General features: G+C 35.4%; 4 protein-coding genes and 3 pseudogenes across 6 annotated transcripts; 2 read left to right on the forward strand and 5 right to left on the reverse strand.

Annotated features, from left to right (window-relative positions):
• Positions 1 to 2,032: 2,032 nt before the first annotated feature.
• On the forward strand, positions 2,033 to 4,411 carry LOC106310267 (mitogen-activated protein kinase homolog MMK1-like). The gene is made up of 6 exons (XM_013747506.1): positions 2,033 to 2,292; positions 3,111 to 3,240; positions 3,336 to 3,473; positions 3,555 to 3,881; positions 3,945 to 4,125; positions 4,200 to 4,411. The coding sequence occupies exons 1-6, from the start codon at positions 2,081 to 2,083 to the stop codon at positions 4,409 to 4,411; spliced, it is 1,200 nt and encodes a 399-aa protein (XP_013602960.1). The 5' UTR covers positions 2,033 to 2,080.
• Positions 4,412 to 4,744: 333 nt separating this feature from the next.
• LOC106309196 (serine/arginine-rich splicing factor 6) lies at positions 4,745 to 5,663 on the reverse strand. The gene is given in 6 exon segments (XM_013746257.1): positions 4,745 to 4,816; positions 4,818 to 4,934; positions 5,048 to 5,099; positions 5,134 to 5,262; positions 5,465 to 5,574; positions 5,628 to 5,663. Coding segments are annotated over 6 exon segments (516 nt in total).
• A 29-nt stretch (positions 5,664 to 5,692) lies between these two features.
• LOC106309197 lies at positions 5,693 to 6,982 on the forward strand (annotated as a pseudogene).
• Positions 6,983 to 7,144: 162 nt separating this feature from the next.
• Positions 7,145 to 10,886, reverse strand: LOC106307365 (LETM1 and EF-hand domain-containing protein 1, mitochondrial). Of its 2 annotated transcripts, none has more exons than XM_013744300.1 (15): positions 10,781 to 10,886; positions 10,090 to 10,688; positions 9,692 to 10,004; positions 9,474 to 9,620; positions 9,298 to 9,386; positions 9,125 to 9,217; positions 8,914 to 9,040; positions 8,762 to 8,826; positions 8,514 to 8,685; positions 8,234 to 8,428; positions 8,091 to 8,138; positions 7,851 to 7,997; positions 7,689 to 7,771; positions 7,481 to 7,596; positions 7,145 to 7,393 (listed from the first exon to the last, which is right to left on the reverse strand). In XM_013744300.1, exons 2-15 carry the CDS (start codon positions 10,641 to 10,643, stop codon positions 7,305 to 7,307), a joined length of 2,238 nt encoding a protein of 745 aa, XP_013599754.1. In that variant the 5' UTR covers positions 10,644 to 10,688; positions 10,781 to 10,886; the 3' UTR covers positions 7,145 to 7,304. The 2 variants fall into 2 exon arrangements, with proteins under 2 accessions (XP_013599754.1, XP_013599755.1); XM_013744301.1 differs by having other exon boundaries at positions 10,090 to 10,707.
• Positions 10,887 to 11,312: 426 nt separating this feature from the next.
• Positions 11,313 to 14,224, reverse strand: LOC106310141 (dual specificity protein kinase shkC-like). 2 transcript variants are annotated; one of them, XM_013747348.1, is made up of 11 exons: positions 13,588 to 14,222; positions 13,252 to 13,326; positions 13,048 to 13,152; positions 12,863 to 12,948; positions 12,634 to 12,754; positions 12,414 to 12,556; positions 12,201 to 12,322; positions 12,025 to 12,110; positions 11,825 to 11,949; positions 11,601 to 11,732; positions 11,313 to 11,517 (listed from the first exon to the last, which is right to left on the reverse strand). In XM_013747348.1, the coding sequence occupies exons 1-11, from the start codon at positions 14,026 to 14,028 to the stop codon at positions 11,511 to 11,513; spliced, it is 1,443 nt and encodes a 480-aa protein (XP_013602802.1). In that variant the 5' UTR covers positions 14,029 to 14,222; the 3' UTR covers positions 11,313 to 11,510. The 2 variants fall into 2 exon arrangements, with proteins under 2 accessions (XP_013602802.1, XP_013602803.1); XM_013747349.1 differs by lacking the exon at positions 11,313 to 11,517 and having other exon boundaries at positions 11,597 to 11,732; positions 13,588 to 14,224.
• Positions 14,225 to 14,362: 138 nt separating this feature from the next.
• On the reverse strand, positions 14,363 to 20,409 carry LOC106307628 (annotated as a pseudogene).
• Positions 20,410 to 20,829: 420 nt separating this feature from the next.
• LOC106307627 lies at positions 20,830 to 22,475 on the reverse strand (annotated as a pseudogene).
• Between the last annotated feature and the right edge of the window lie 1,063 nt (positions 22,476 to 23,538).

Below are 23,538 nucleotides of genomic sequence, written 5' to 3' on the forward strand. Positions count from 1 at the left end.
AAAAATTAAGTCTTTTATCAGGATAATGCACGACACCGGTGAAACATCCCGAACTCGTTTTCAGTCGCAGCGACCATTAATAATGAGTAAAAAGAACGCTGAAATTAATGGCTGGCGTTTTGTTTTTTTTTTGGTATCTCCGATAATCATCAGCGACTATTTATAACTTTCGTTTTTGTTGTTTTTTTGTCTCCGTCAAAGTGCATTTCTTTGCCGCTGCCGCTGCTTTCAGCAATGATGAAACAAACACGGCTAATATCTTCTAATTAGGAGAATTTGAGTATTTCTGATTGAGGGCGATTTTACTAACTCCTTTTGCATGCTTGTTTTCATATGTTTCATAATCACAATACAGATAAGTTGCAAAAGGTCACATAATGATGATATTGAAGATAATGAAAAATGTTGAAAAAAGAATGAGCTTGACCATCTGCGGTTATGCAAAGTAAGATGCTAGAGTTACTTCAAAAGGTCAGCAGCATAGATATAAATGTAAGAGGGAAGAAAGAAACGCTACTTGTGTAACAAAGAGTGTGTGAATCTGTGGGTGAAAGCGAACAAGCAGGGAGGGAAATGATGATTTTAATTAAGCTTATGAACACACTTAGCATCATCAAATGGTCAATTTAACATATATGGGGACTATAAAAAGGATTATCAGAAGATATAAACCTTTTGCTTGTTCTTATACTCTTCCCAGTAGGTGATAGTGTGGGTAGTCTTGAGACTAGCAGCATGCCATTCCCATTGTAACGCAGGATACCAGTGGTGGGTTCGATATAGATAACTTGAGTGTCAGGTCTGGAGAAGAGGAGGCTTGATATGATGTTAGACTTCGCCAGAGTCTAGATGTCTTCTGACCATTCACTACAACAAAGACAAGTTATTAGCCAATCAAACGATGCTCAAACACCTAAAAATTCCATTTTTTGATAAGAAACAGAACGAGAATAGGAATCTACCTGGTGGATGCATATCCATCTGAACTCAAGGGATCAATATGGAACCGTTCAGAGTTTTCTTAAGATCACTGAGAAAACAATATGGAGTTGCAGAGACGATCATCAGATGCAAAGGTTTCACCCAAGTCATACATAGGCAAAACAAGAAGAAGATCGGGTGTAACGCACCCCGCGGAAATAAAACAAGTGTATCGTGACACGTGTATAATGTGTAATTTATTTACGAAAAGAGTAGAAATTGCTGAAAACTTCGATATTCGCCACATTAGTTTTGAAATGTTACAATGGACCCTATCTTTCAACCCAAGAACCTGGTCATCTTACTATGCTTCTAAAGCTATAAATAGCGCACTTCATTGACACTGCTTGTCTACAATACACTGCCTTGTTGGAGGAAGTTTCAAACAAGATTAAATAAAACTTGGGATTTAAAGTAATAGTGTTTTTCAAAATATCAGTGAACAATTCATTTATTCCTTTGAGTAGGTTTGGGAGAAAAATCTAGAACACGAAATCCAAACCGAACCCAAACCCAAAAGTTCAAATTTATATCAGATCCAAGATATAAAAAATATTTTGAATATATTTTTAAGATGATATAAAATATGTCCGAACTCAAATTATTTTTAATCGAGTGGGTAACCCAAAAATTTAAATTACTCAAAAGAAATAAGTGAATCAATATTCAGTTCCATGTCTATTTTAATATGATCTAAAAATGCCAATACTGAACCGAAATAACCCGAGTTCGAGACATTTGTATGGAACATATTGAAAGATTTGTTCCTATAAATGAAGATTCTTTAAATTATAAATTTCTAAATTTAATATTCATTTTACACCGTACACGTGGTTATATCAATAGTTAAATGACCGTAAAATACGTGCGTATCTTATCACTCTAAAGGTTCATAATTTGTAAATAAAATTGTATGGACAGCATTATCTCCACAAATTAAGAAATTACTTTTCAAAATATAAAAATTTATCAAAAACAATTGGGTCCTCATGAGTTAAAAAGTTAACAATCCATAGTCACACAATCACAATATATGCTTCATTCTCTTAGACTATAAACCAACCAAAACAAAACAAATACCAGTAATATTTGAGCAGTCATGGAACCACCTAACGATGCTGAGCCGGGGAAAACTGACGCTGGAGCTACTACCGACCTTCAGCCGCATCCCCCACCTCAGAATAGTTATATGAATCTCAGCCATGACGGAAGGTATAGACAATACAACCTTTCCGGCACTATCTTCGAAGTCACGGCAAAGTATAAGCCACTGATCATGCTTCTTGGCAGAGGTGCTTCGGGCATCGTTTGGTAATTACCTTTTTAAGATTTGTTTTATCTGCTTTTGTCTATAAGATTTTTTTAATGAAGTTTAAATTCTGAATATGTCATCCCTTAACTTAACCCCTAGTCTTTGTGTAAGTGGTTGTAGAATTTTCTTCCTTTATGAAAAATTATCGAACTTTTCAACACGTAGTGCATCATATAAGTTAGGCATGGGATGTAAGACGTGATCCAAATACTTGAACTAGATCTGACCGATATCGATCGATTAAAATCGGTTTTGGATAGAGCCTATTTATCCAACGATTATTAGTACTGCCATGAATATTCGTAGATATCGGTTTGGTTCCAAGTCTTATCTAGAACCGATCAAATACCCGTTTAAAATCAAAATCTGTGTTGAAAAACATATAATTAAACATCAAGAGATTTGATAACAGATTACAAATTTAAAAATGTACTAGACCAGTTCAACTTGTTCTTAATTAATTAATTTTACATTATAAATATATATAATTATTATTTAATTTAATAATAAATATATAATTTTAATACGGTTTTGAAATTTTATACTAGAACAAGTTGGAACCGACTTGGATCCTAACCGGAAATCTAGTGAATCTTGTACGGATACAATTTCTTTATATTTGTTTTACCCGAACCTCCTCAATACCGAAAATCACAGCCCATATGTATGTAGCGAAATTATTCATGAAATTTGTAAAAATCTAAAAAAAGTGCTTCATATTGTGAATAGTAAAAACAATCGAAAAGAGAAACACTATTAGTGATCTTATGTTTTGCTCACACTAATCTAGTTATTATTATTGTACTGTTTTGAACAGGTCGGCTATAAACTCAGAGACCAATGAGAAGGTAGCAATAAAGAAAATCACGCATGCATGTAGAAACCAAAGCACTGCAATGAGAACTCTCCGTGAAATCACGCTTCTTCGTCAGTTACAGCATGAAAACGTTCGTTTGATCATTTCATCACTACTTTGTCAATATATTTTAAATAAAAATCATTAAAAGCTAATAGCATGTTTAAGTATTACCATTTTCCACAGATTGTCGGAATCAAAGACGTAGTATTACCTCCTCAGAGAGATGCTTTTGAAAATGTTTACATTGCTTATGAATTGATGGACACTGACCTTCATAAAGTCATAAATTCCAATCCAGAACTAACCGACTATCATCACCAGGTTTTGTTTTTTTTTCCTAAAACATATAAAATCATATGTGTAAAGAATCCCTGAAAGTATTTTTTTTTTCTTTTTTTGTAGTATTTCATGTATCAGTTACTGCGTGGATTAAAGTACATTCATTCAGCCAATGTGTTACATAGAGATTTAAAACCGAGCAATATCCTCTTGAATGCGAACGGTGAATTAAAGATTTGTGATCTCGGGCTTGCTCGTGTGGCTTCAGACGCAATGACTGAGTATGTTGGCACAAGATGGTACCGTGCACCAGAGCTTCTCTTGAACTCTTCTGCTTATACCTCAGCTATAGATGTTTGGTCTGTTGGCTGTATATTCTTTCAGATGCTGACTCGCACACCCCTCTTCCCTGGAGGAAATCGTGATCATCAGCTTCGTTTGATTCTGGAGGTAATTTTTTTTTAAGTTAAAACCCTTTTGTTCGAACATAACCTTTGCACTTTGTTTTTGCAGTTGATAGGCTCTCCAACAGAAGATGACATTGGATCTTTGAATGAAAGTGCTAAGCAATACTTAAGGACGTTTCCTCGTTTTGATCGCCAATCTTTCTTTGTAAAGTTCCGAGAGGTGTCTTTCTCGGCTCTTTCGTTGTTGGAGAAGATGCTCAAGTTTGATCCTAGAAAGAGAATCTCAGGTTAGTATATATTTCTGTCTCTCTTTGCAGTTTTATTTGAAGTCTCAGTGCCATTATTTTTGTCCTTTTTGCAGTTGAGGATGCACTTGCTGATCCATATATCCAAACGATGCAAAACTACATTAGCTATGAACCAGTGTGCACGAATCTCATTGACTTCGATTCTGAGGAACATCCACTCACAGTGAAGCAGATTAAGGAGCTGATCTACGATGAAGCCCTAGCTTTTAATCACGATTTCCTAGCTTTCAACCCTGAACCAGCAACAGTTGAGAAGGAACAGTGACTTGGCTTGCAAGCAACTCATAAAACAGTCATCATTGTCTTCTCAACTCTTATCATTTGTCTTTTTCAGTTTTCTCTTTGAGGCTTAATTAGAGCCAAGACAGAGATTCCCTCAGAAGTTTTTTTTTTTCTTCATGTACTAAGATTTTCCGCTAGATTTCTGCATTAAAAGTTCTTTTTGATATTGTCAAATTACATTTTAGGCAAATAAACTAAAACTAAAATAGAAAAACTGATTGATTATGTGGGCCATTACTGCAACTCTCAATTCAACAAATAATAATACATGAGATGTTGTGAAAAATATAACATATTGCAACAAGGAAGAAAACAATCAACTCTTCAAATTGCCAAAGAATCTAGAGAGTGGCACAGGGCCATCGGTTTCGTCTTTACTTCTGGTAGAGACGTTTGTCTCTGCTGGACTTGTGCTTATTCTCCTTCTTTGATCTTTTAGAACTTGATCTTGATCTTCTTGATTCGTCTTCATCGCTCCTAGATGATGACTCTGAGGAAGAATAATGCTGCAAACTCATACCACAAGACGACATGATCAAATGTTAACAGAAGCTAATAAAACATGACACCATCTAATATTTCAAAATGTCATTATGTGTTGTCTCTAGAGTATAAGCACTTTTCCCTTTTTGCTCTTCTTCTTCTTTGACGAATCTCTGTCTTTCTTATCCGTGAGAGATCATTGAGCCATTGGAGATATAACCTTTCCGGGACTTGTCACTAGAATAGTTCCTTCCCTTGGAGAGTTTCAAGGCCCTTTCAGCATCCAGCTGAGCTCTATACTCACGCATCAGTTTATCGGTGTCTGCTTCAATACAGAGAAGTTGCAAAAAGGTAAGAAAAATGATATTGCAGATAATGATGAAACTGTTAAAAAGATGCTAGAGTGACTTCAAAACGTCAGATGTAAGACTAGGGAAGAAAGAAAAGCAATTTCTATAGTAATACACAAAGAGTGTGCACACATGTGTAGGTGAAGATGAATAAGCAAGGAGAAGAATGAGCGTTGTGAACACACTTAGCAACATGATCAAATGGTTAATCTGGTGAAAGTCTATAAGAAAACGAACGGGTGATGGTGTGGGTAGTGTTGAGACTAGCCAAACGAGCAGCATGCCACTGTGGTGTATGAAATGAACCATCCACCTGAGACACTCCCAAGTAGAGATAATCAAAAGCAAAGCATACTATAGTTCGACTTCTCTCTTTAAGTGCTTGTTGTGTTTAGAGGACATATCAATCACTCAGAAACAAACTAACTTCAATGCTCAAGAAAATAACATCTAAACATGAACATATCACTTGTAAGAAGCCGTTACAGGTTCAGATTACAAGTTCTTTCTTTCTTCCCCCAGAACTAAGGAACCGTAAGCTTAATTAATCCTAATGACTCCCGTTAACATAAAAAAACAACCATAATAAATAAATCAACCATAAGTCTTTCTCTACGTATTCAATCGATTCGCTTCCACTGGATCGAAAGTTTAGGTTTTTTTTTTTTTAAGGTTTGGAGTCTTTACTGTTACTTGAGATAATAATAATAAAGTAAGTGGAACCACAAAGACACCTGCTGATTTCCTCAAATCCATCCGTGGCAGACCCGTTGTTGTCAAGCTCAAACTCCGGTGTTGATTTTATCGAGGTCATGCTCTTTCTCTCTCTCTCTCTCTGCCTTTGATTCTCTACTTGATTTGCTTTCTTACGAAGATTGCCAATAGTTTTCTTCATGAGATAACATTCTCTTTTCTATTCCGAACAAGCTAAGTTGTTGCAAAAGCCCATCTGTGGATTTTTTAGAGAGGGAGGGGATACATTGATTGATATAGCAGTGAGACCTTTTTTGGTTTATAAACTTGTCAAAGGCAAACCCTATATAGTTGGATCACAGTTACCAATTTGGCTGATTGTATCCTCTCTCTTTTCATTTCTCATTCTATGATCCCCTTTTATTCATGTGCCTCTGCTATAAAGCCACACTTGACTAGGAGAATTTTGTGCTATGGTTTTTTTGATCGAGGCTTGCGGCCATGTAAGAGAGATATTTGTCTAGATTACTACATATTAGAGACTTACTCATTTCTTGACTTGTTTCTCTTGTTGCACTGGTCAGTTTTGTCTTGGGTCCTTACAAGCTTATTATATTGAGTTCTTCATCACGAATTGGTTCTTGTTCTATTACACAGGCATTCTTGCTTGTCTTGATGGGTATATGAACATAGCAATGGAGCAGACAGAGGAGCATGTTAACGGCCAGCTCAAGAACAAATACGGTGATCCGTGGTAACAATGGTAATCAAAATCTCTCTTTCATTCTTCTTCGTTCGGTTTTGTGTATGAATACAAATTTTCGTTTTTTTCTTTTGGTGCAGTTCTTTACATCAGCACAGTGAACAGACCTCTAACGGACAGAGCTTAGACCCTTCCTGGTTCATCATCATCAGCTATGGCCATCTTAATAGATGCTACCTTCTTTGATCTTTTTTTTTTTTGTAAACAACTCATGCTGCACTTGACAATTGCCATGTATCAAAGATTTTTGTCTTCCATTAATGAATTTTTGTGATAAGCATGTTAACAGCAGACCTCATTTATTTGCCAAGTAGAAGAAGGCTGATTAGTGATTAAACCAGTTTGTCAGATTTGAGGAAGAATGCAAAGAGAAGAAGTAAAAGCTCTAAAAATAAACTTAGTTTGTTTTTGTTTTAACCTAGCAAAATGTCTCACAATCATCTTAGCCGCCTTCTATTATGTAACTTGCTTATGTCTAAGCAACAAAATATGAAGTAGAGTTTCTCTCCGTATTAAAAAGCTAACTTTATTACAACTAAGAGTAGTAGTGTCTCGTCTGGTTTTCAAAAATCAGAGTACTCTTTCTTTCAATTTGATTCTTCTTCTGTTGCATTTTCTTCCGGCTTACTTCCCAACCTCCCCAACCTTACAATGTCTTCCACCATAATTCTTCCCTCTGTTAAAAACCACATTCATTACAAAGATCAGTTAACATATCTAACTTCAGAGATATTAAGAGCTCAACAAGGGTAGGAGTCTTTACCTTTATCTTTGGAGAGGCTACTGATTAGTTGCTGAAGGCCTTCATTAGCAAGTGTGTCCTTCAGGTACATCGCAGCTGCTGCAACTTCATCAGGTGTGACCTTTCCATCTCTATCCCTGTGTGGTGTGTGCACATCCAAAACGTTATAATTTTAGAATCTTAGTGTCATAAAAGAAAGAAACGTGGATGACATATAATGTCTGTATACCTGTCAAGAAGCTGCCATCCTTTGCCAATTTTGATATCCACATCATCAATCTCCTTCTCCAGGTTTTGAATCAGACCATCAACCTTAAAAATTATACTTGAAGAGTTAGCTCTGAGCCTCTGACACACAAGCAAAAACGTTTTTTTTTTAGAGTCAATTTACCTTTTCCATTAGAGCAGAGGAAACCTCGTCTGATTCAGCAACTTCATCACCTTGGTCACCATCTTCTCTAGCTGCTTTGTATGCTTTCATTGCAGCTTTTTCACCATCAACATCTTCTCTCTCCACCATTGTGTTATAGAACTCCACCTGGAGAAACAAAAGAGCAATGACTTTCCATCTACGACACAAAATGCTAATCAAGCAAACTACAAGCTAATGTTTATTTGTGGACATTGTTACCTCTTTCTTGACCAGCCGCAGGAACTCTTCGCGCTCTCTACATACTGACTGTTCATATCAAAAACCAAACAGTCTCAAATAGGTATCAGGATAAAGTTGCCTATGCATATGTTCATTGCTGAAAACTAATCATTTTTACTTACAGAAGCAGATGCCAAAATGCCCAGTGCACGGCTAAGTTTGCAAAGATCATCTTGCTGTTCGAGAACTCTAGCTCTGGCCTGTTCTTGTGCTTCTCTGGCAGTTGGTATGGTCATCTCTTGCAGCGCCTTATCCTCTTCACCACCTTTAACGTCCTTAATCCTTGTAAGCTCCTCTTCTTCTTTCTCTTCCTCTTTCTACATATACATCAATGTAAAACATATAAGACTGAGTTCTCTGACTTGAGTATAATACAATACAATCAATGGTTTATTATCAGACCTTGATCAGTTCGTCTTGCATCTCAAGGTACTCTAGTTTCCTTAGCCGCTCAGATAGAGGGTCTTCAGACGGCAGAGAAGTAACACCAACAGTATCCACAACCTCGTCAGGAAGAGAAGAAAGAGTTGCACGGACAGCATCTGCCTCAACTCTCCCGGCAACCGTGAATGCCCTGAACATAAAACTCCTATCAGAAACATATTCGCAATAAAACACAATATAATGAGAAAAGGAGTTCTGGAACCTACCTAGAAAGGATCAGTAAAGACGAAGGGACAGAGTGATTAAGTGACAAGTCCATCCAGTCACGAAGCTGCAAGAACGTTTCGATACTAAAAAAATTAACTCTGCAACATTATATTTTTCCCTATGGAGTTTGATAAACAAATGACTAATAAACCTGTTGCCTCATCTCTTCAACTGTAAGCGTCCCCAGCATTCCACGTTCCCTGCAATCTTCGCGTAGCTCAGCTTCTGAAAGGGAATCCACACCCTCAGCTCTAATCAGTTTATCATCTTCCTTAATGCTGCATTTTGAAAAGGAGTAAAGATTAAACATCAAAGCAAAGTCAAAAAGTCCAATAACAATGAGACGTGGGAAGCATCTTTACCTCCTCAGTCTTTTCCTGAGCATGTATCGCAGATAAGAATCTGTTCCATATGGGCTAATACCCATGATTCTGCACATGCTAACCAAGCGAGGCCTGTAAATTGAATACAAAGAGGTCAGAACATGTTACACACAACACATCTCTGAGATTCAAAAGAAAGAGGAGCAACAAACCTGCTGATGTTATCCAAAGTAAGCTCATCGTTGAAAAGCTTTGCAAAGCCTAAAATCTCATCGTTTTGGACTAGTCGACCTTTTCGAACCTGCAAGGCAAGTTTTTAAGAAACTCAAATTCAGAAACCGAAAGAAAGAGAAGTATCTGAGTTCTCAACACACAATCAATGACTTGCCTTGTCTAGAAACTCAACAAGGTCTTCAGCGGTTTGCTTAGCTTCACCAGTTCTTGAATGCTTAACTTCCTTAGCCATCTCTTTAGCCGTCTCCTGAAGAAACTTTGCGTACTCTATCCTAGCAAGTAACTTCCTTTTCAATGCTTCCTGCACATTAACAAAAAGAGCAACATGAAAAAAAGGGTAATAAAACAAACGTGCAAAGCCTACAAACATACCTCTTCTTTCATCTTGTCCTGGAAAGTAGACGGCAACATATTAGGGAAGAGCTTCAAGAAAACCGGCAGCAGAAACTCCATAAACGGCACGAGAATAAACACAGCAAACGGCACTAATCTAAAGATATCAGCTGTTGTTCGAGTAAGCTGCTGCCTTTCTCTTCTAGAGAGACTCTTCCCACCAGCCAACTTGAGCAGCAACCTTGAACTGATTCTAGTGTCAGCCCATAGAAGCTTCGTCCCCAGCCAATAATGTTTCAGCGTTGACACAAACTCATGTTTCCAGTGAGTAAGCTTTTTAGCCCAATCCGCCCTGTAGAAGAAAAAAACAAAAACTTCAGAACAGTACACAATAAGAACAACACACACAATGTCAACAAAAGAAAAAAGCTCAAAACCTGCTCATGGAGGCAACAGCTCTTAACGCAGGACCAATCGCGAGAACAAACGCCCATGTCCTCTGCACAATCGATCTAGCAACCTTTTTGGATTCTTGTAGACGTTTAGCCTTGGCCTTGGCTTTAACACTGCTTAGACTCTCAACAGCTTGGTCACATTCCTCAGGAGATGCTTCTTTCCTGTTCATAGCCACCCCATCGTCTTTCTTATCCTCTTCTTCAGGCTTCTTAGCCGCAGCTGTAGTAGCAGCATTACGAATAGATACGCTCATGTACCTCATCCCCAGAGAAGGAACAGTTTCTAAACTTCCAAAACCGATGGTCGACAAGTGAGGAGAACCATGGAATCTAGAACGTAACAGGAGACCATATCCTCCTCCTGTAAAGGACTTGTCTTTGGTAACACGGTTAGCTTCCACGGGAGGATGGTTGGTAAGAGAGTGATAAGCATGTGAATTAACCGTCTGAGATTGAAAGCTTTGAGCTGAACGAGCATAGACACTCAAGTAATCATAAATTTGACTCTTTCTCCTAATAATCGCTCTTGAAGCCATTTTTTATAGATACCCTTGTCGTCAACAGAGGAATCAGATGTACATCTCCCAGAAAAGAACAGACCTTTATCAGTGATTCGAGTACTATGAGGAGTTCTAAGAAGATATGAACAGAGAAGACGAAGAATATCACTTACAGAGTTACAGATGAATCTGAAGATGAAGTAATCTGATTTTCCGGTGAGAGAGAACCGCCGGAGAAACTGGAGAGGTTTTAGATGCGGCGTGAGAGCAAAGGGTTTTATTTTTATTTTATTTTGGACAAGAAATAAATAGACCTCTTTTTAGACATGTCGGCTTGAATCCACACCGTTGGATTATATGTGTGGGTTCCACGATTTTTTTTTATCGTGACCACGTGGACGAATCCACATCCAGAGGTAATACTTGATCCCCAAGGGCAAAGACGCATGAGATTGTTGTTGATAATTAGATGGTTAAATAGTAAATAATTTTAAAACTCTCACTTCTTCACCAAACAAAAAAAAAAGTTCTTTACAAATGTTATAGTCATTTTGATTATACAAACTTGTTGGATTTGATAATGAATTTTAAGTTGAACACTTCTATTTGTTTTGGCAGAAAATTATGAATCTCATCTAGAATTTTACAAGTTGCTTTTAATTTTGATATGAACAAATGATGTGTATGTGTGTGTTGTTGCTCATAATATATACAAAAAATAAACCAAAAAAATATTTATGATATGAAACAAACAAAACATGAAAATATTTAAAACAGACTAGCGATGTTAAGTTTATACAAAGAGAGTGAAAACTGTGAATTAAGTTTCTGTAAAAGTTCACTCTCATCTTGTTTTTTTCTTTCATCTCCATTCTCCAGGTTGGTTGATTCAGTCGTTTCCTTTTATTTCCTGCAAAAGAAGAAACATTGATGTACATTAACCTTTGGTTTAACAATAAAATTATTCATTCAGATCAAAGTTGTTTAAATTACCAGGGAAACTTAAATGTGTCTTTCCACCAACCCTGCTTAGAGCAGTTTGCAACTATGTTGTCGAGTCGAATAATAATCTCAGAAAATATTGGCCTCACACTTGTATCTGGATGCCAACATTCCTCAATCAACCTGAGAGATAATCAGCAAGATTCTTGAGTTTTTAATGTCTCATAACATCTAAAAGATGCTTTTAAACATCAACAAGATTTTGAGATGGTTACTCTTTCAATTCTGAAGGGTAACCCTTGGACTTTGTCTTGATTGTTGGTCTCCTTCCTTCCATACATATCGACTCTGCAACCTCTTCAGGGGATTTAGGATGAAAAATCGATACTCCCTCAGTCATCTTCACATATAAAGCACCAAAGGTTCAGATATCTTTTATAACTATCAATAAGATGAAAGTTTTGTGTGTTACTACCTCATATAAAATGACACCAAACGAATGAACATCAACACTTTTGTCGAAGATTATGTTTTTGTAAAGTTCTGGAGCTATGTAGCAATCTGCAGTTCAAAAGGTAATAATAAGCACGAGAACTTTCAAGAACAATGTCTCTAACAGAGAAATGAAAAAAATGAAGCATTGTTTCTTACTTGATTTATCGATATGAGCTTCGTGGTTCACTACTTTGACATTATCTTCTGAAACCTTGGACAACTTTATCAAACCAAATCCAGAGATCTTCAATTGTCCACCTCTATCCAGCAAAATATTTCTGACACCTTACAGAAAACTTTTAAAATATTATCCAAACTGTTTTTTGTTGTTGTTGTTGTTATCTAACGTTCTCTCGGCTTTTGTCTTACTTTGGCCTTAAATCGCAGTGGATGACCGGGTCTGGTTTACACTCATGAAGATAGTTCATGCCTCTGGCAATATCTAGAGCAAATCTCAGAGCTTTTGAAGGAGAAAGGCGACCTTTCTTTTGAAGATATTCACTTAGATCACCCTGAAAATTGACAACATTACTACAATTGTGATTCCATGTGCATACATGAAATGAAGGAAAGAAACAACTATGCTTACCTTTGGATTATGCTCAACTACAATCATCATTGGTAGATTTTGAGTGACAGCTCCAACAAATTGAACAATATTTGGATGCCTAGCTTTAGCTAGCACAGTTAATTCATGATTGAAAGCATTTCTGCTCGTATAAAAAAAATAACCACAAAGAGAAAATCTTATATTAGAAATGATTTCTTGTTATCAAACAACTTAAAGACACATAGCAAGAAGGAAAAGAATGCATTACACTCGTTCCGGATCTGAATAACTATCTTTATCGGATATTTTTACCGAGACTCGCGTGCCATTCCACTTAGCAACTTGATAGGTTCCCTACAGATTAAGTAAACAATAAATACATCAGAATAAGAGATGTTTTAATTAAGAGATAAAAGATCTCAGTTCTTGAGAGATTAAGAGAATGAACAAAACCTTTGAGATGCCATCGGCTTTTCGGACTTGAAGCTCGAGTGGATTAAGTTCATACTCAGGTACTTCTTTTGGATTGCCCACTGTCATTGGAGTCTTTCTAGTTTTCTAAAAGTTTAATTTAGAATAAACAAATGTTGAAGATGAAGTAAAAGAACACCAAAAGAAAGAGAGATACCACATAAAGCTTTTAGTTAAATAGCATACCGGAGGTTTAGCTCCTCGTGTTTTCAAGAGATTAAACACTTCAACGTTCCCATAATACTTGGCATCAACGGCCGCCTGCACCATATGATCAATTCGGTTTAGCCAATACCAAACCAAAGAAGGATTTATAAACCAACTCGGTTCGTTTGTATACATCCGTACAAACCGTAACTAGAACTGAACCGAACCGGAAATCAATTCAAAACTTAAATTCGCTAAACAACAAAATCCAAAACAGAACCGAGTCGAATGAAATACAATTTCGGTTTAATATGACTCTCAAAGCAGACAAAACCGAACCAAAAGACCAGACTGTGAAGAAGGAGAAGAACAGACCGTACTACCCCAACGGTCACGAGCATCGATGTTAGCTCTCCGGCTAAGAAGAACCCTGACGACGTCGTAATGACCTTCGCAAGAAGCAATGTGAAGAGCCGTACGGCCATCGAGATCGATGCTATTCACATCGACTCCTTCATCGAGCAGCTCCTCGACGCCGTCAACGTCGCCTTTGCTCGCCATAAAGAGAAGCTGCATCGTGGAATCGAGATTCTCAGGTACAGACATCATCTGCGGCTGGCAGGAGCTCAAGGATTCGGGGCTGCGTCTGATCGGATCGAGCGAAGACTGCCGGCCGAAGCTGAACCTCATGTTGTTGCGCCGCGGATCGAGAGAGGATTGGCGCGTGAATTGTCGGCTTAGCGTTCCTCGTCGCACTGATCCCGTCGAGGATTGCCTCGATATCCCGCGCTTCAATTGCTCGGCTACGTTCTCCATGATTGGCGATGTTGAATCTTCTTTCTTATCTCCCGGATCAGTTAAGGATCAGACAAACCATCGTTGCATTTTCAGGAAAATTCGTCAAACTTGCGTTGAAGAAGACGATAAAGGTTTCAGACAAAACGAACGTGATGTCTACTTCTTCTCTGTCTTTTTCAGGTTTTCTTAATATCCTTTTTTAATCGAGGATCGTCAATGGGATTAAAAGGTTTCGTTTGTCATTAGGAGCAGTAAAACACGGATAGTCACTAATTATCTCATTTTTAAATCAATCGTTCTTGTTCACAACTACAAATTTAGATGATTAAATTTTTTAAAATAAGCAAATTAACTAAGCGGGAGAGAAGCTTATTTTAATATGGGAAATACAACCTGGAGGTGGAATCCGAAAATGATATAACCAATTTAATAATATCTTATCAGGTCACAGCTTGTTCGGTTTAAATTGGTACATTGACATAACCAAACCAATACAATTTCGAGATTAACAAATTACATCTTCTAGAAACCCTCACTCTGTTGAAGAGACGGAGCTTGGATTCTTCCTTCAGAAGACGACGCGAAACTGCGGCGCGTCTTTCCCGTCGGCGGGGAGAATCTCCCAGCGGCAAGGTTCGAGATCTTCGGAGACAGGGCAGTATCCAGCGAGTGTGACTCTGTCTCCTGTAGCCGCTACGGAGCCGAACTCGAAAACCGTCGCGCGATCGGGACGAGGAACTTCGATGGCTCCGTTCATCCCAGGAGCCGGCGTTTGGATAATCTCCGTCTTCGTCGTCTCGGGCTGCGAGGGTTTAGGGCTTCCGGTGAACCACGATAGAATCCCCATTGCTACTCGAATCGATCGATGGTGCTCTGAAGTGTGCGTCGGAGGAATCGAATTTAGGGTTTATCTTTTCCCCCTTTTTGATTTGCTAAAGCCTTAGGCCTAGTTTACTAGATTGGGCCTTTTATAGTGGGCTAGGCTTCATTTGAATTTCAAATAGCCCATGGATGTATAAAAATAGTTTACAATTAACCCCTTAAAACTTTCGATAACATTCGAACTGAACTCTAAAGTTTACAATGTTAAATTGAACCCAATTCAATCTGAAACACATTATAGATTTCGCAGTCCTATTGTTATCTTTGCACCAATATCCAAAGCAAACCACATGAATCTCTTAGCTTGTGTTTTTATGGCTATACACAACGTTTTTAATAACCAAACTATGTATCTCCCTATCAAGCAATCTTAAGAACTTGTTTCCCAACGTTTTGTCCATGGAAGAGTCCAACAAGAGCAGCAGGACCATTCTCTAGTCCTTCAACAATATCTTCAACATATACCAACTTCCTTTCATTTATATACGGAAGCACAAACTCCAAGTACTTAGGGAATCTGTCAATGAAGTCAAAAGCTAGAAACCCTTGCATCTTGATCCTCTTGTAGACAACAACCGGTAGATTTTGTATACCTTCTTCGGTTTCAGTATGGTATTGAGATATCATACCGCATACAGCGATGCGTCCATGTACTTTCATGTTCATTAGCACTGAGTCAAGCATTTTGCCTCCCACGTTCTCAAAGTATATGTCAATACCTTGTGGTAAACACCTGAAAAAACAGAAGAAATGTAATTCTATGACTCAAGAAACAGCATTATACTTTGACCAGTGACTAAACCTCTTTAAAGCGGCATCAAGGTCAGGTTCTTCCTTGTAATTAAATGCATCGTCGAATCCAAATTTGTTTAGCAAGAGATCGACCTTTAAGGGAACCAAACAATGTAAGAAAAAGTAAAAATTTAAAAGTCTCTTGATAGATAAGTGTGATAATAAAAAGGGCTAATTAACCTTTTGCTTACTTCCGGCACTTCCAACAACATAACATCCCATCAACTTAGCAAACTGACCCACGAGCTGACCAACCGCACCAGCAGCCGCAGAGACAAAGACCGTCTCTCCTTTTTCAGGCGAACATATCTCAAAAAAACCGGCATAAGCAGTCAAGCCTGTCACACCTGTTATGTAAAAACATAGTTTTCAAAATAGAAACTCTCCAAAATAGCATTCTTTAAGTTTATTCTAAAATATATCCAATAATAAAAAAATTTTAAAAAGCAACTAAATTACTTTAGCCTACAAACTCTAGTCTCATCCCATCTCCTAAACCATTATCACTAAACTCAAATATAAAATATATTTGTTTATCTTTAATAAATACTATTTAAAGTTTTTTGTGTATGATAATTTTGTTATAAAAACATAAATTAGTGCTATTTTTGAATGTATAAAAACATTATGCTCTTTTATAGTTTTTGCATTCCAGTGAAAAGAGGATATACTCACTTAGTATTCCAGTGTAGTAAGAGAGAGGAACATTGATACTGATATCGATTTTGAATCTACCAAAAGAGTTAATAGTACTATACTCTTCCCAATCAACGAATCCCCAAACAAAATCTCCTTTTGCAAAACATGGATCATCAGAATCTATCACCTCAGATACTCCAACTCCAGCTATGGGCTGCACAAAAGCATTGACAACAATTGCTAACTGAGGCCATGTGTTTTTTTGTGTGTGTAATGTTGTTACCTTCCCAGGGATGAAAGCATCCAAAAGTGATAAAGTTTCCACCGCAACCTCTGATGATCCGGAGTCTGGTTCTCTCATGAAAGTACCCATGTAAGGATCACAAGACAAGAAAAGATTCTTCACAAGAATTGTCGATGATCCGGGCTTAACCTTAAGTTCCATAGTGTCTGGAGCTGTGACTATCATTAGATCAGATTCTTCAGGGAAGCCATTTATGTAATGCTTAAGTATGACTTGCTTGTTCCTCACGGTAGTCTCCATTTTCTTCAGTTTCACTCCTTTTTTATGGTAAACGAGAAGCCCTTCTTGCCTTCGTCAGATCTATGTAGTCTTCAAAACTTAATCAACCTATATTCATTCATAGTTTTATCAGAAAAAACCTGTATTCATTGTCCTGTGATAATTGGCTAGAGTGGTTTAAGCTCACTAGTTTTAGTTACACCTGGTAAATGGATCACGTGACCTTAATATTCGTGTCAAACTAAGTGGTTCACTGATTCATACGGATTTATAATAGGGCAAATCTCCTAAATAGCACATTTATAAGTTTATATCACAAAAATAGCATTCCAAAACTAAAATGACCAAAATAGCACTTTATCCCCAAAATTTTTAATTTTTTTATTTTTCAAAATTTGAAATCTTATCCCCAAAACCTCATTTTCAACTCTAAACCCTAAACCTTAAACTCTAAACCCTAAACCTTCAACTCTAAACCATAAACCCTAAACCCTAAACTCTAAACCCTAAACCCTAAACCCTAAATCCTAAATCCTATACTCCACCCTTTAACTCTAAACCCTAAGTTTGTGACTTTTGATAAAACATTAAGTGCTATTTTTGTGACTTTTGACATTGAGTGCTAGTTTGGGAACAAAAACTTGATTTAGTGCTATTTTTGTCTTTTTCTCTTTATAATACTAGGTTAATATAAAATCTTGCCAGAACACTACATACACTTATCTAAAAGCTGTGAAACTTCAAGAATTATCATTAATTAGAATCATGGTGAAACTTCGATCTCAACCGCAAAAATGATACAGTTTGGGCACCATTCTTATGATGGAGCTATGGGTACCTGGTTAGCTACCAGATAAAGGTCGATTAGGTTTTTGTAGTGTCTTTTTTATAAAGTCTAAAACTTCAGTGCCAATGTCACATTAATTCATTGTAAAAAAGGTGTTTTGTTTGAATAAATTTAACATTTTTTCAGAAAAAAAAAAGTAAGACTTTGTAGTAGTAATATTAGAAATGTAAGACCTTGGCTAGGCCTGTTTTCTTTGTTTCTCATGACTTTCAATTTGAAGAGAAGTTTCAAAAAATAAATATTAGAAATGAGTTATCATATGTTTAGACTGTTGATCAACTTTTTTTTGGAGATATGTTGCATAAACTAAGGGGCGTATGCGAATATTAAAAAATAAATGCAAGTAAAGTAATTATGTTACGAGTTCATGTAATTATTTGAATCAACAATAATTTATTTTATATAGATTGCATTGACTAAGAAGTAAGAAGTAGATAAAAAGTTATGGCTCATAATGTTGTAAGCAATGTTTTTAAAACCGGACCAATTCAACAAGTCAAACCGAATTTTCTATGTCTATAAAATTATATATATATATATATGTATAATAAAATATTTAAACTATATGGACTTTAAAAATAGTTCTACATGTGATATGTTCCTTATTTTCTTTTATAAACTAGCAAAATAAAAGAAAGAAGCATAAATTTAGCTATATACAATAAACAAGTACTAAGTAAACTGAAATTGATAAAATAACCGTTCAAATTATCATATTTATTTATTCTTACAATTAAAGTTTCAAATTTTATGAATATGACAAAATGAGAATAGTAAATGAAGGCGAACATAAATTATTTTTTACATTTTTCTTGAAAAATAGAATTAAATAGGAAAATCAATTCAATAGAGATAGTCTAATATCTGAAACATTAATTTTTAACAATTGAAAATACATTAATTATGTGTTAATTTTTTGGAATAGGATTTTGAAATTGACCCGGATCGCCGGTTTCACCGGTTTTTCTTAAATCCAGGTTTTAAATTGAACCAGATTCGGCCTTTTCAACGAATCACAGTCTTACCGGTTCGACCGAACGGTCCATTCCGATTTTCAAAACACTGGTTTTAAGATATTAATAAGTTTCTGTAGAACTTAGAAATACATTTATTTTATAATCAAATATACTAATTGTTTCCTTAATTTTTTTTGTTCAAATTGTTTCAATACTAATTGTTTCAGCCCTTAATTTAACTCTAACTAATAGGGAGAAAATACAAAAATCTTGTATTGGAAAGTACAAAACATCTATCTTAATGAACTTTTCTGTATATAACATCTTAACTGAAACGGAATAAGTAAAAGATAAACAACATAAAGGATTTTTCTTAAACAGATATACCACATATAGTATAACAACTAGGTTAAGACCCGCGCCTTGCGCGGAATGAACATTATATATATAAATTATTTTATATATTATATGTTTATAACATATTATGAAATAATAAATATATATTGAATAATTAAAAAGTCATTATCTACTACTTATATAATTAAATTAGTGCGGACATATAAATAAATTTTATAAATCGAAAAAATATTTTTTCTATTTGATATGATGTATAATTAAATTTAAATGATAGTAACATACATATGGTATATTTTAATATTAATATTTATTGGATGATGTTTTTTGCTCATATTTTTTTTTTATCATTTGTATCTGTTATAGCAAAAAGTCTAAATTAGTGATAACAAAATTTTCACTGTGGGATTAATTGTTTACGTAATTTATAACATTTTAAAAAATTAAGTCGTCAATATTTTTTCAAAATTTTTATCAAAAAATGTTCAAAGTAAATTTAAAAATTAAGATATTTATGTATTTTTATATGGCATATAGTTTAATTAAAAATGATACATAGATTTATATATCTTTTATTTTTGATACTTATTAAATGAGACTTTCAGCTTATATATTTTTTAATTATTTGTATCATGTCATAACAAAAGTTTTAAATCGTAGATCACAAAATTTGAATGTGAAATTTTTAACAGTTTTAGTAATTTATACTCGTTTTTAAAAATTCAAAATATAATATATAAATAATTTTTAAAATTTTTATTATATGGTTACTATGATTGTATAATTATTTTAATAGCTTAAAATTAAACAAATATAATTATAATACACACTTATTTTTATCAAATCTTTATTATTCAAAATCATTAATTGTCATATATACTTTAGCCACATTAGGCAATTCCGTAATCTTATTTAAGGAAATAATGAAACACATTAATATTGTATTTATTGTGGTTTAATAAAAAGCTTATTATATATTTAGATGGACCAACCTATTTCTCTAATGATTCTAAAGTGATGACACGTGGCTACAAAAAAATGTTGCAATGCTTCTCAAATAATATGTAAGGGATAAGTTTCGAAGCTAATAAACATGGAATAAGATACATTTATAGAAATTCAGTACAAAATGATAAAGTCCAAGGACCTGGTTCTCTCGTGTAAAGGGTTACAAGACTTCTATATATATCTAAGATCAAACTTCTTTTGGCACAAATGATATAATCTATTAAAACAATAAAGAAATCGAAAACACTAACCTTGCTTGCATGATCTAAACGTGTGAAGAAACATGATTCGATCTTTTGAACTTTTAGTATAACATGATTGAGATTGTTGATATTTTTCAAAGAATTTTTTTGCAGGTTTTGAAGCGAAAATATCGTCTCTTAGACTTTCTATTTCTTATTATTATATGATAAATAGTGAGTGGTTTAGACAAGGTGTGCCATTGTCCTTATATTGTAATTATATGATTTGGTGGTATGTGTGTAGTGACTCTCTCTTATTTTGTGGTGTTTTGCCATTTGGGTAAATGGAAAAATGAAGATGAGTGTTTGAAAATCATAAAGGATCTCTATTAACGTTAATACTCTTTTTTTTTTGTAAAAGATTAACGTTAATACTCGGAAAAGAAAATTCGCAACAAAGGTTGTTTGCGTGCCAAGTAATACAATCAAGGCTAGACGCCTAGACACCACGAATAGGGTCGTAATACTATCTACTGAAGCGACGACGTTACTTACATAACATGACACAACACAGCACACAAGAAAAATCCATTTTCTTGTCTGGTCATAGACAACTGTTGGACTGTTGGGCTGTTAACATGAATCTCTCAGCATGTATCGGTACGATTCAACACAACGTTCTTGTTAACCAACCTTTGTATCTCCCTCTCAAGCGATCTTAAGAACTTGTTTCCCAACGTTTTGTCCACGGAAGAGTCCAACAAGAGCAGCAGGACCATTCTCTAGTCCTTCAACAATATCTTCAACATATACCAACTTCCTTTCATTTATATACGGAAGCACAAACTCCAAGTACTTAGGGAATCTGTCAATGAAGTCAAAAGCAAGAAACCCTTGCATCTTGATCCTCTTGTAGACAACAACCGGTAGATTTTGTATACCTTCTTCGGTTTCAGTATGGTACTGAGATATCATACCGCATACAGCGATGCGTTCATGTGCTTTCATGTTCATTAGCACCGAGTCAAGCATTTTTCCTCCCACGTTCTCAAAGTATATGTCAATACCTTGTGGTAAACACCTGAAAAAAACAGAGGAAATGTAATTCTATGCCTCAAGAAACAGCATTATAATTTGACCAGTGACCAAACCTCTTTAAAGCGGCATCAAGGTCAGGTTCTTCCTTGTAATTAAATGCATCGTCGAATACAAATTTGTTTAGCAAGAGATCGACCTTTAACGGAACCAAACAATGTAAGAAAAAGTAAAAATTTAAAAGTCTCTTGATAGATAAGTTTTATAATAAAAAGGGCTCATTAACCTTTTGCTTACTTCCGGCACTTCCAACAACATAACATCCCATCAACTTAGCAAACTGACCCACGAGCTGACCAACCGCACCAGCAGCCGCAGAGACAAAGACTGCCTCTCCTTTTTTAGGCGAACATATCTCAAAAAAGCCGGCATAAGCAGTCAAGCCTGTCACACCTGATATGTAAAAACATAGTTTTCAAAATAGAAACTCTCCAAAATAGCATTTTTTTTTAACTTTTTATTCTAAAAATATATCCAATAATAAAAGTTTTTAAATAGCAACTAAATTACGTTAACCTATAAACTCTAGTCTCATCCCGCTCCTAAACCATAATCTCTAGTTTTGTGTATGATAATTTTGTTATAAAAACATAAATTACTGCTATTTTTGAACGTATTTTTCTTTTCAGAAATATCATGACATTATGCTCTTTTATAGTTTTTGCATTCCAGTGAAAAGAGGATATACTCACTTAGTATTCCAGTGTAGTAAGAGAGAGGAACATTGATACTGATATCGATTTTGAATCTAACTATACTCTTCCCAATCAACGATTCCCCAAACAAAATCTCCTTTTGCAAAACATGGATCATCAGAATCTATCACCTCAGATACTCCAACTCCAGCTATGGGCTGCACAAAAGCATATATTGACAAAAATTGCTAACTCAAGCCATGTGTTTTTTTGTGTGTGTAATGTTGTTACCTTCCCAGGGATGAAAGCATCCAAAAGTGATAAAGTTTCCACCGCAACCTCTGATGATCCGGAGTCTGATTCTCTCATGAAAGTCCCCATGTAAGGATCACAAGACAAGAAAAGATTCTTCAGAAGAATTGTCGATGATCCGGGCTTAACCTTCAGTTCCATAGTGTCTGGAGCTGTAACTATCATTAGATCAGATTCTTCAGGGAAGCCATTTACGTAATGCTTAAGTATGACTTGCTTGTTCCTTACGGTAGTCTCCATTTTCTTCAGTTTCACTCCATTTTATGGTAAAAGAGAATCCCTTCTATGATGATGGCAAGCGGGACTTGACACATATTTCAATATAGGCCACTGGATACTCTGACTGTGGAGTTAAAGAACCTCGCCAGTTTTGGTTACACCTGGAAATGGAATTCAGGTGGCATTAAGATTCGTGTCACACCTTGTGAGCTGTGATATATACATACAAATATCAGATAATATAAAATATTGCAAAAGCATTACATTCATTTATCTCCGTTTAGCAATATAGGGAAAATTATAAGATAGACTTGCATTGTTTTGATAATTAAAACTTTTGAATCATTTATCATTAGTGCGTGATCTCTTGACTTTGCATAATCGTGCCAGTTTTATCCTCGGAATGACCGTTTAGAAAACGTTTTTGATTGTTTTTTTTTTTGTTGCTAAAAACGTTTTTTGATTATTTAATTTTGATCAATTAAATATGTAATCTTCTTTATAATGAGGCTTGCATGCCGCCCTATAAGCTGAAGAGTACCTGTCTAACGCCAATAGCAGTGGTAGAGACTAGGGAGAGTATCTTAAGAAGCAGAGACAGACAGGTATATCGTTCCCAAAGGGAAGTTACCTGTGACAATAGTAGAGCATCCTCCTTCAGGGAGAACTCAACGGATGATAAGAGATAAGTGAGCTCTTAATTAATTAACGATTTAAACTCTTCAACTTTTGTTGTGTACTTGCAAGAAAATAACTTGGAATGCATTAATGGAGTATATTGCTGTTTTCTAGTGTTAAGACATGCTTTCATAAAAAAATACACTAATCCTGGAAACTTTTTTTTATCTATAAAGAGATTCAATACTTCAAAAAAGTTTTCGCTAGTCCAAATTTTTTTCTACACTTTTGGTTAATTATGATATTAATTTCTTAAGATTCAAAATTCATATTTTCTGGTATAGAAATACAAATGAACTCTTAGCTAAACAACTGAATCAAAGAGTTCTCACACAAAAATAAGGTCCAATTTTTTTCGTACCGTTTTCTATTAATAAGAATGAGTTGATACAAAACGAAACAATTA

Source organism: Brassica oleracea, chromosome C8 (genome assembly GCF_000695525.1).
Source record: "Brassica oleracea var. oleracea cultivar TO1000 chromosome C8, BOL, whole genome shotgun sequence".
NCBI lineage: Eukaryota > Viridiplantae > Streptophyta > Magnoliopsida > Brassicales > Brassicaceae > Brassica > Brassica oleracea.

Excerpts from the sequence above, each read along its gene's own strand:
- LOC106310141 (XM_013747348.1), bottom strand. The coding sequence starts at position 14,028 with ATGGAGAACGTAGCCGAGCAATTGAAGCGCGGGATATCGAGGCAATCC. Across the intron at positions 12,949-13,047 it reads AAGCCGATGGCATCTCAAAG|GGAACCTATCAAGTTGCTAA; the intron begins GTTTTGTTCATT and ends CTTAATCTGTAG. Across the intron at positions 11,950-12,024 it reads TTGGTGTCATTTTATATGAG|ATGACTGAGGGAGTATCGAT; the intron begins GTAGTAACACAC and ends TTATATGTGAAG.
- LOC106307365 (XM_013744300.1), bottom strand. The coding sequence starts at position 10,643 with ATGGCTTCAAGAGCGATTATTAGGAGAAAGAGTCAAATTTATGATTAC. Across the intron at positions 9,621-9,691 it reads AGGACAAGATGAAAGAAGAG|GAAGCATTGAAAAGGAAGTT; the intron begins GTATGTTTGTAG and ends GTTAATGTGCAG. Across the intron at positions 7,998-8,090 it reads TGCGGCTGGTCAAGAAAGAG|GTGGAGTTCTATAACACAAT; the intron begins GTAACAATGTCC and ends TTGTTTCTCCAG.
- LOC106310267 (XM_013747506.1), top strand. The coding sequence starts at position 2,081 with ATGGAACCACCTAACGATGCTGAGCCGGGGAAAACTGACGCTGGAGCT. Across the intron at positions 3,241-3,335 it reads GTCAGTTACAGCATGAAAAC|ATTGTCGGAATCAAAGACGT; the intron begins GTTCGTTTGATC and ends CATTTTCCACAG. Across the intron at positions 3,474-3,554 it reads TAACCGACTATCATCACCAG|TATTTCATGTATCAGTTACT; the intron begins GTTTTGTTTTTT and ends CTTTTTTTGTAG.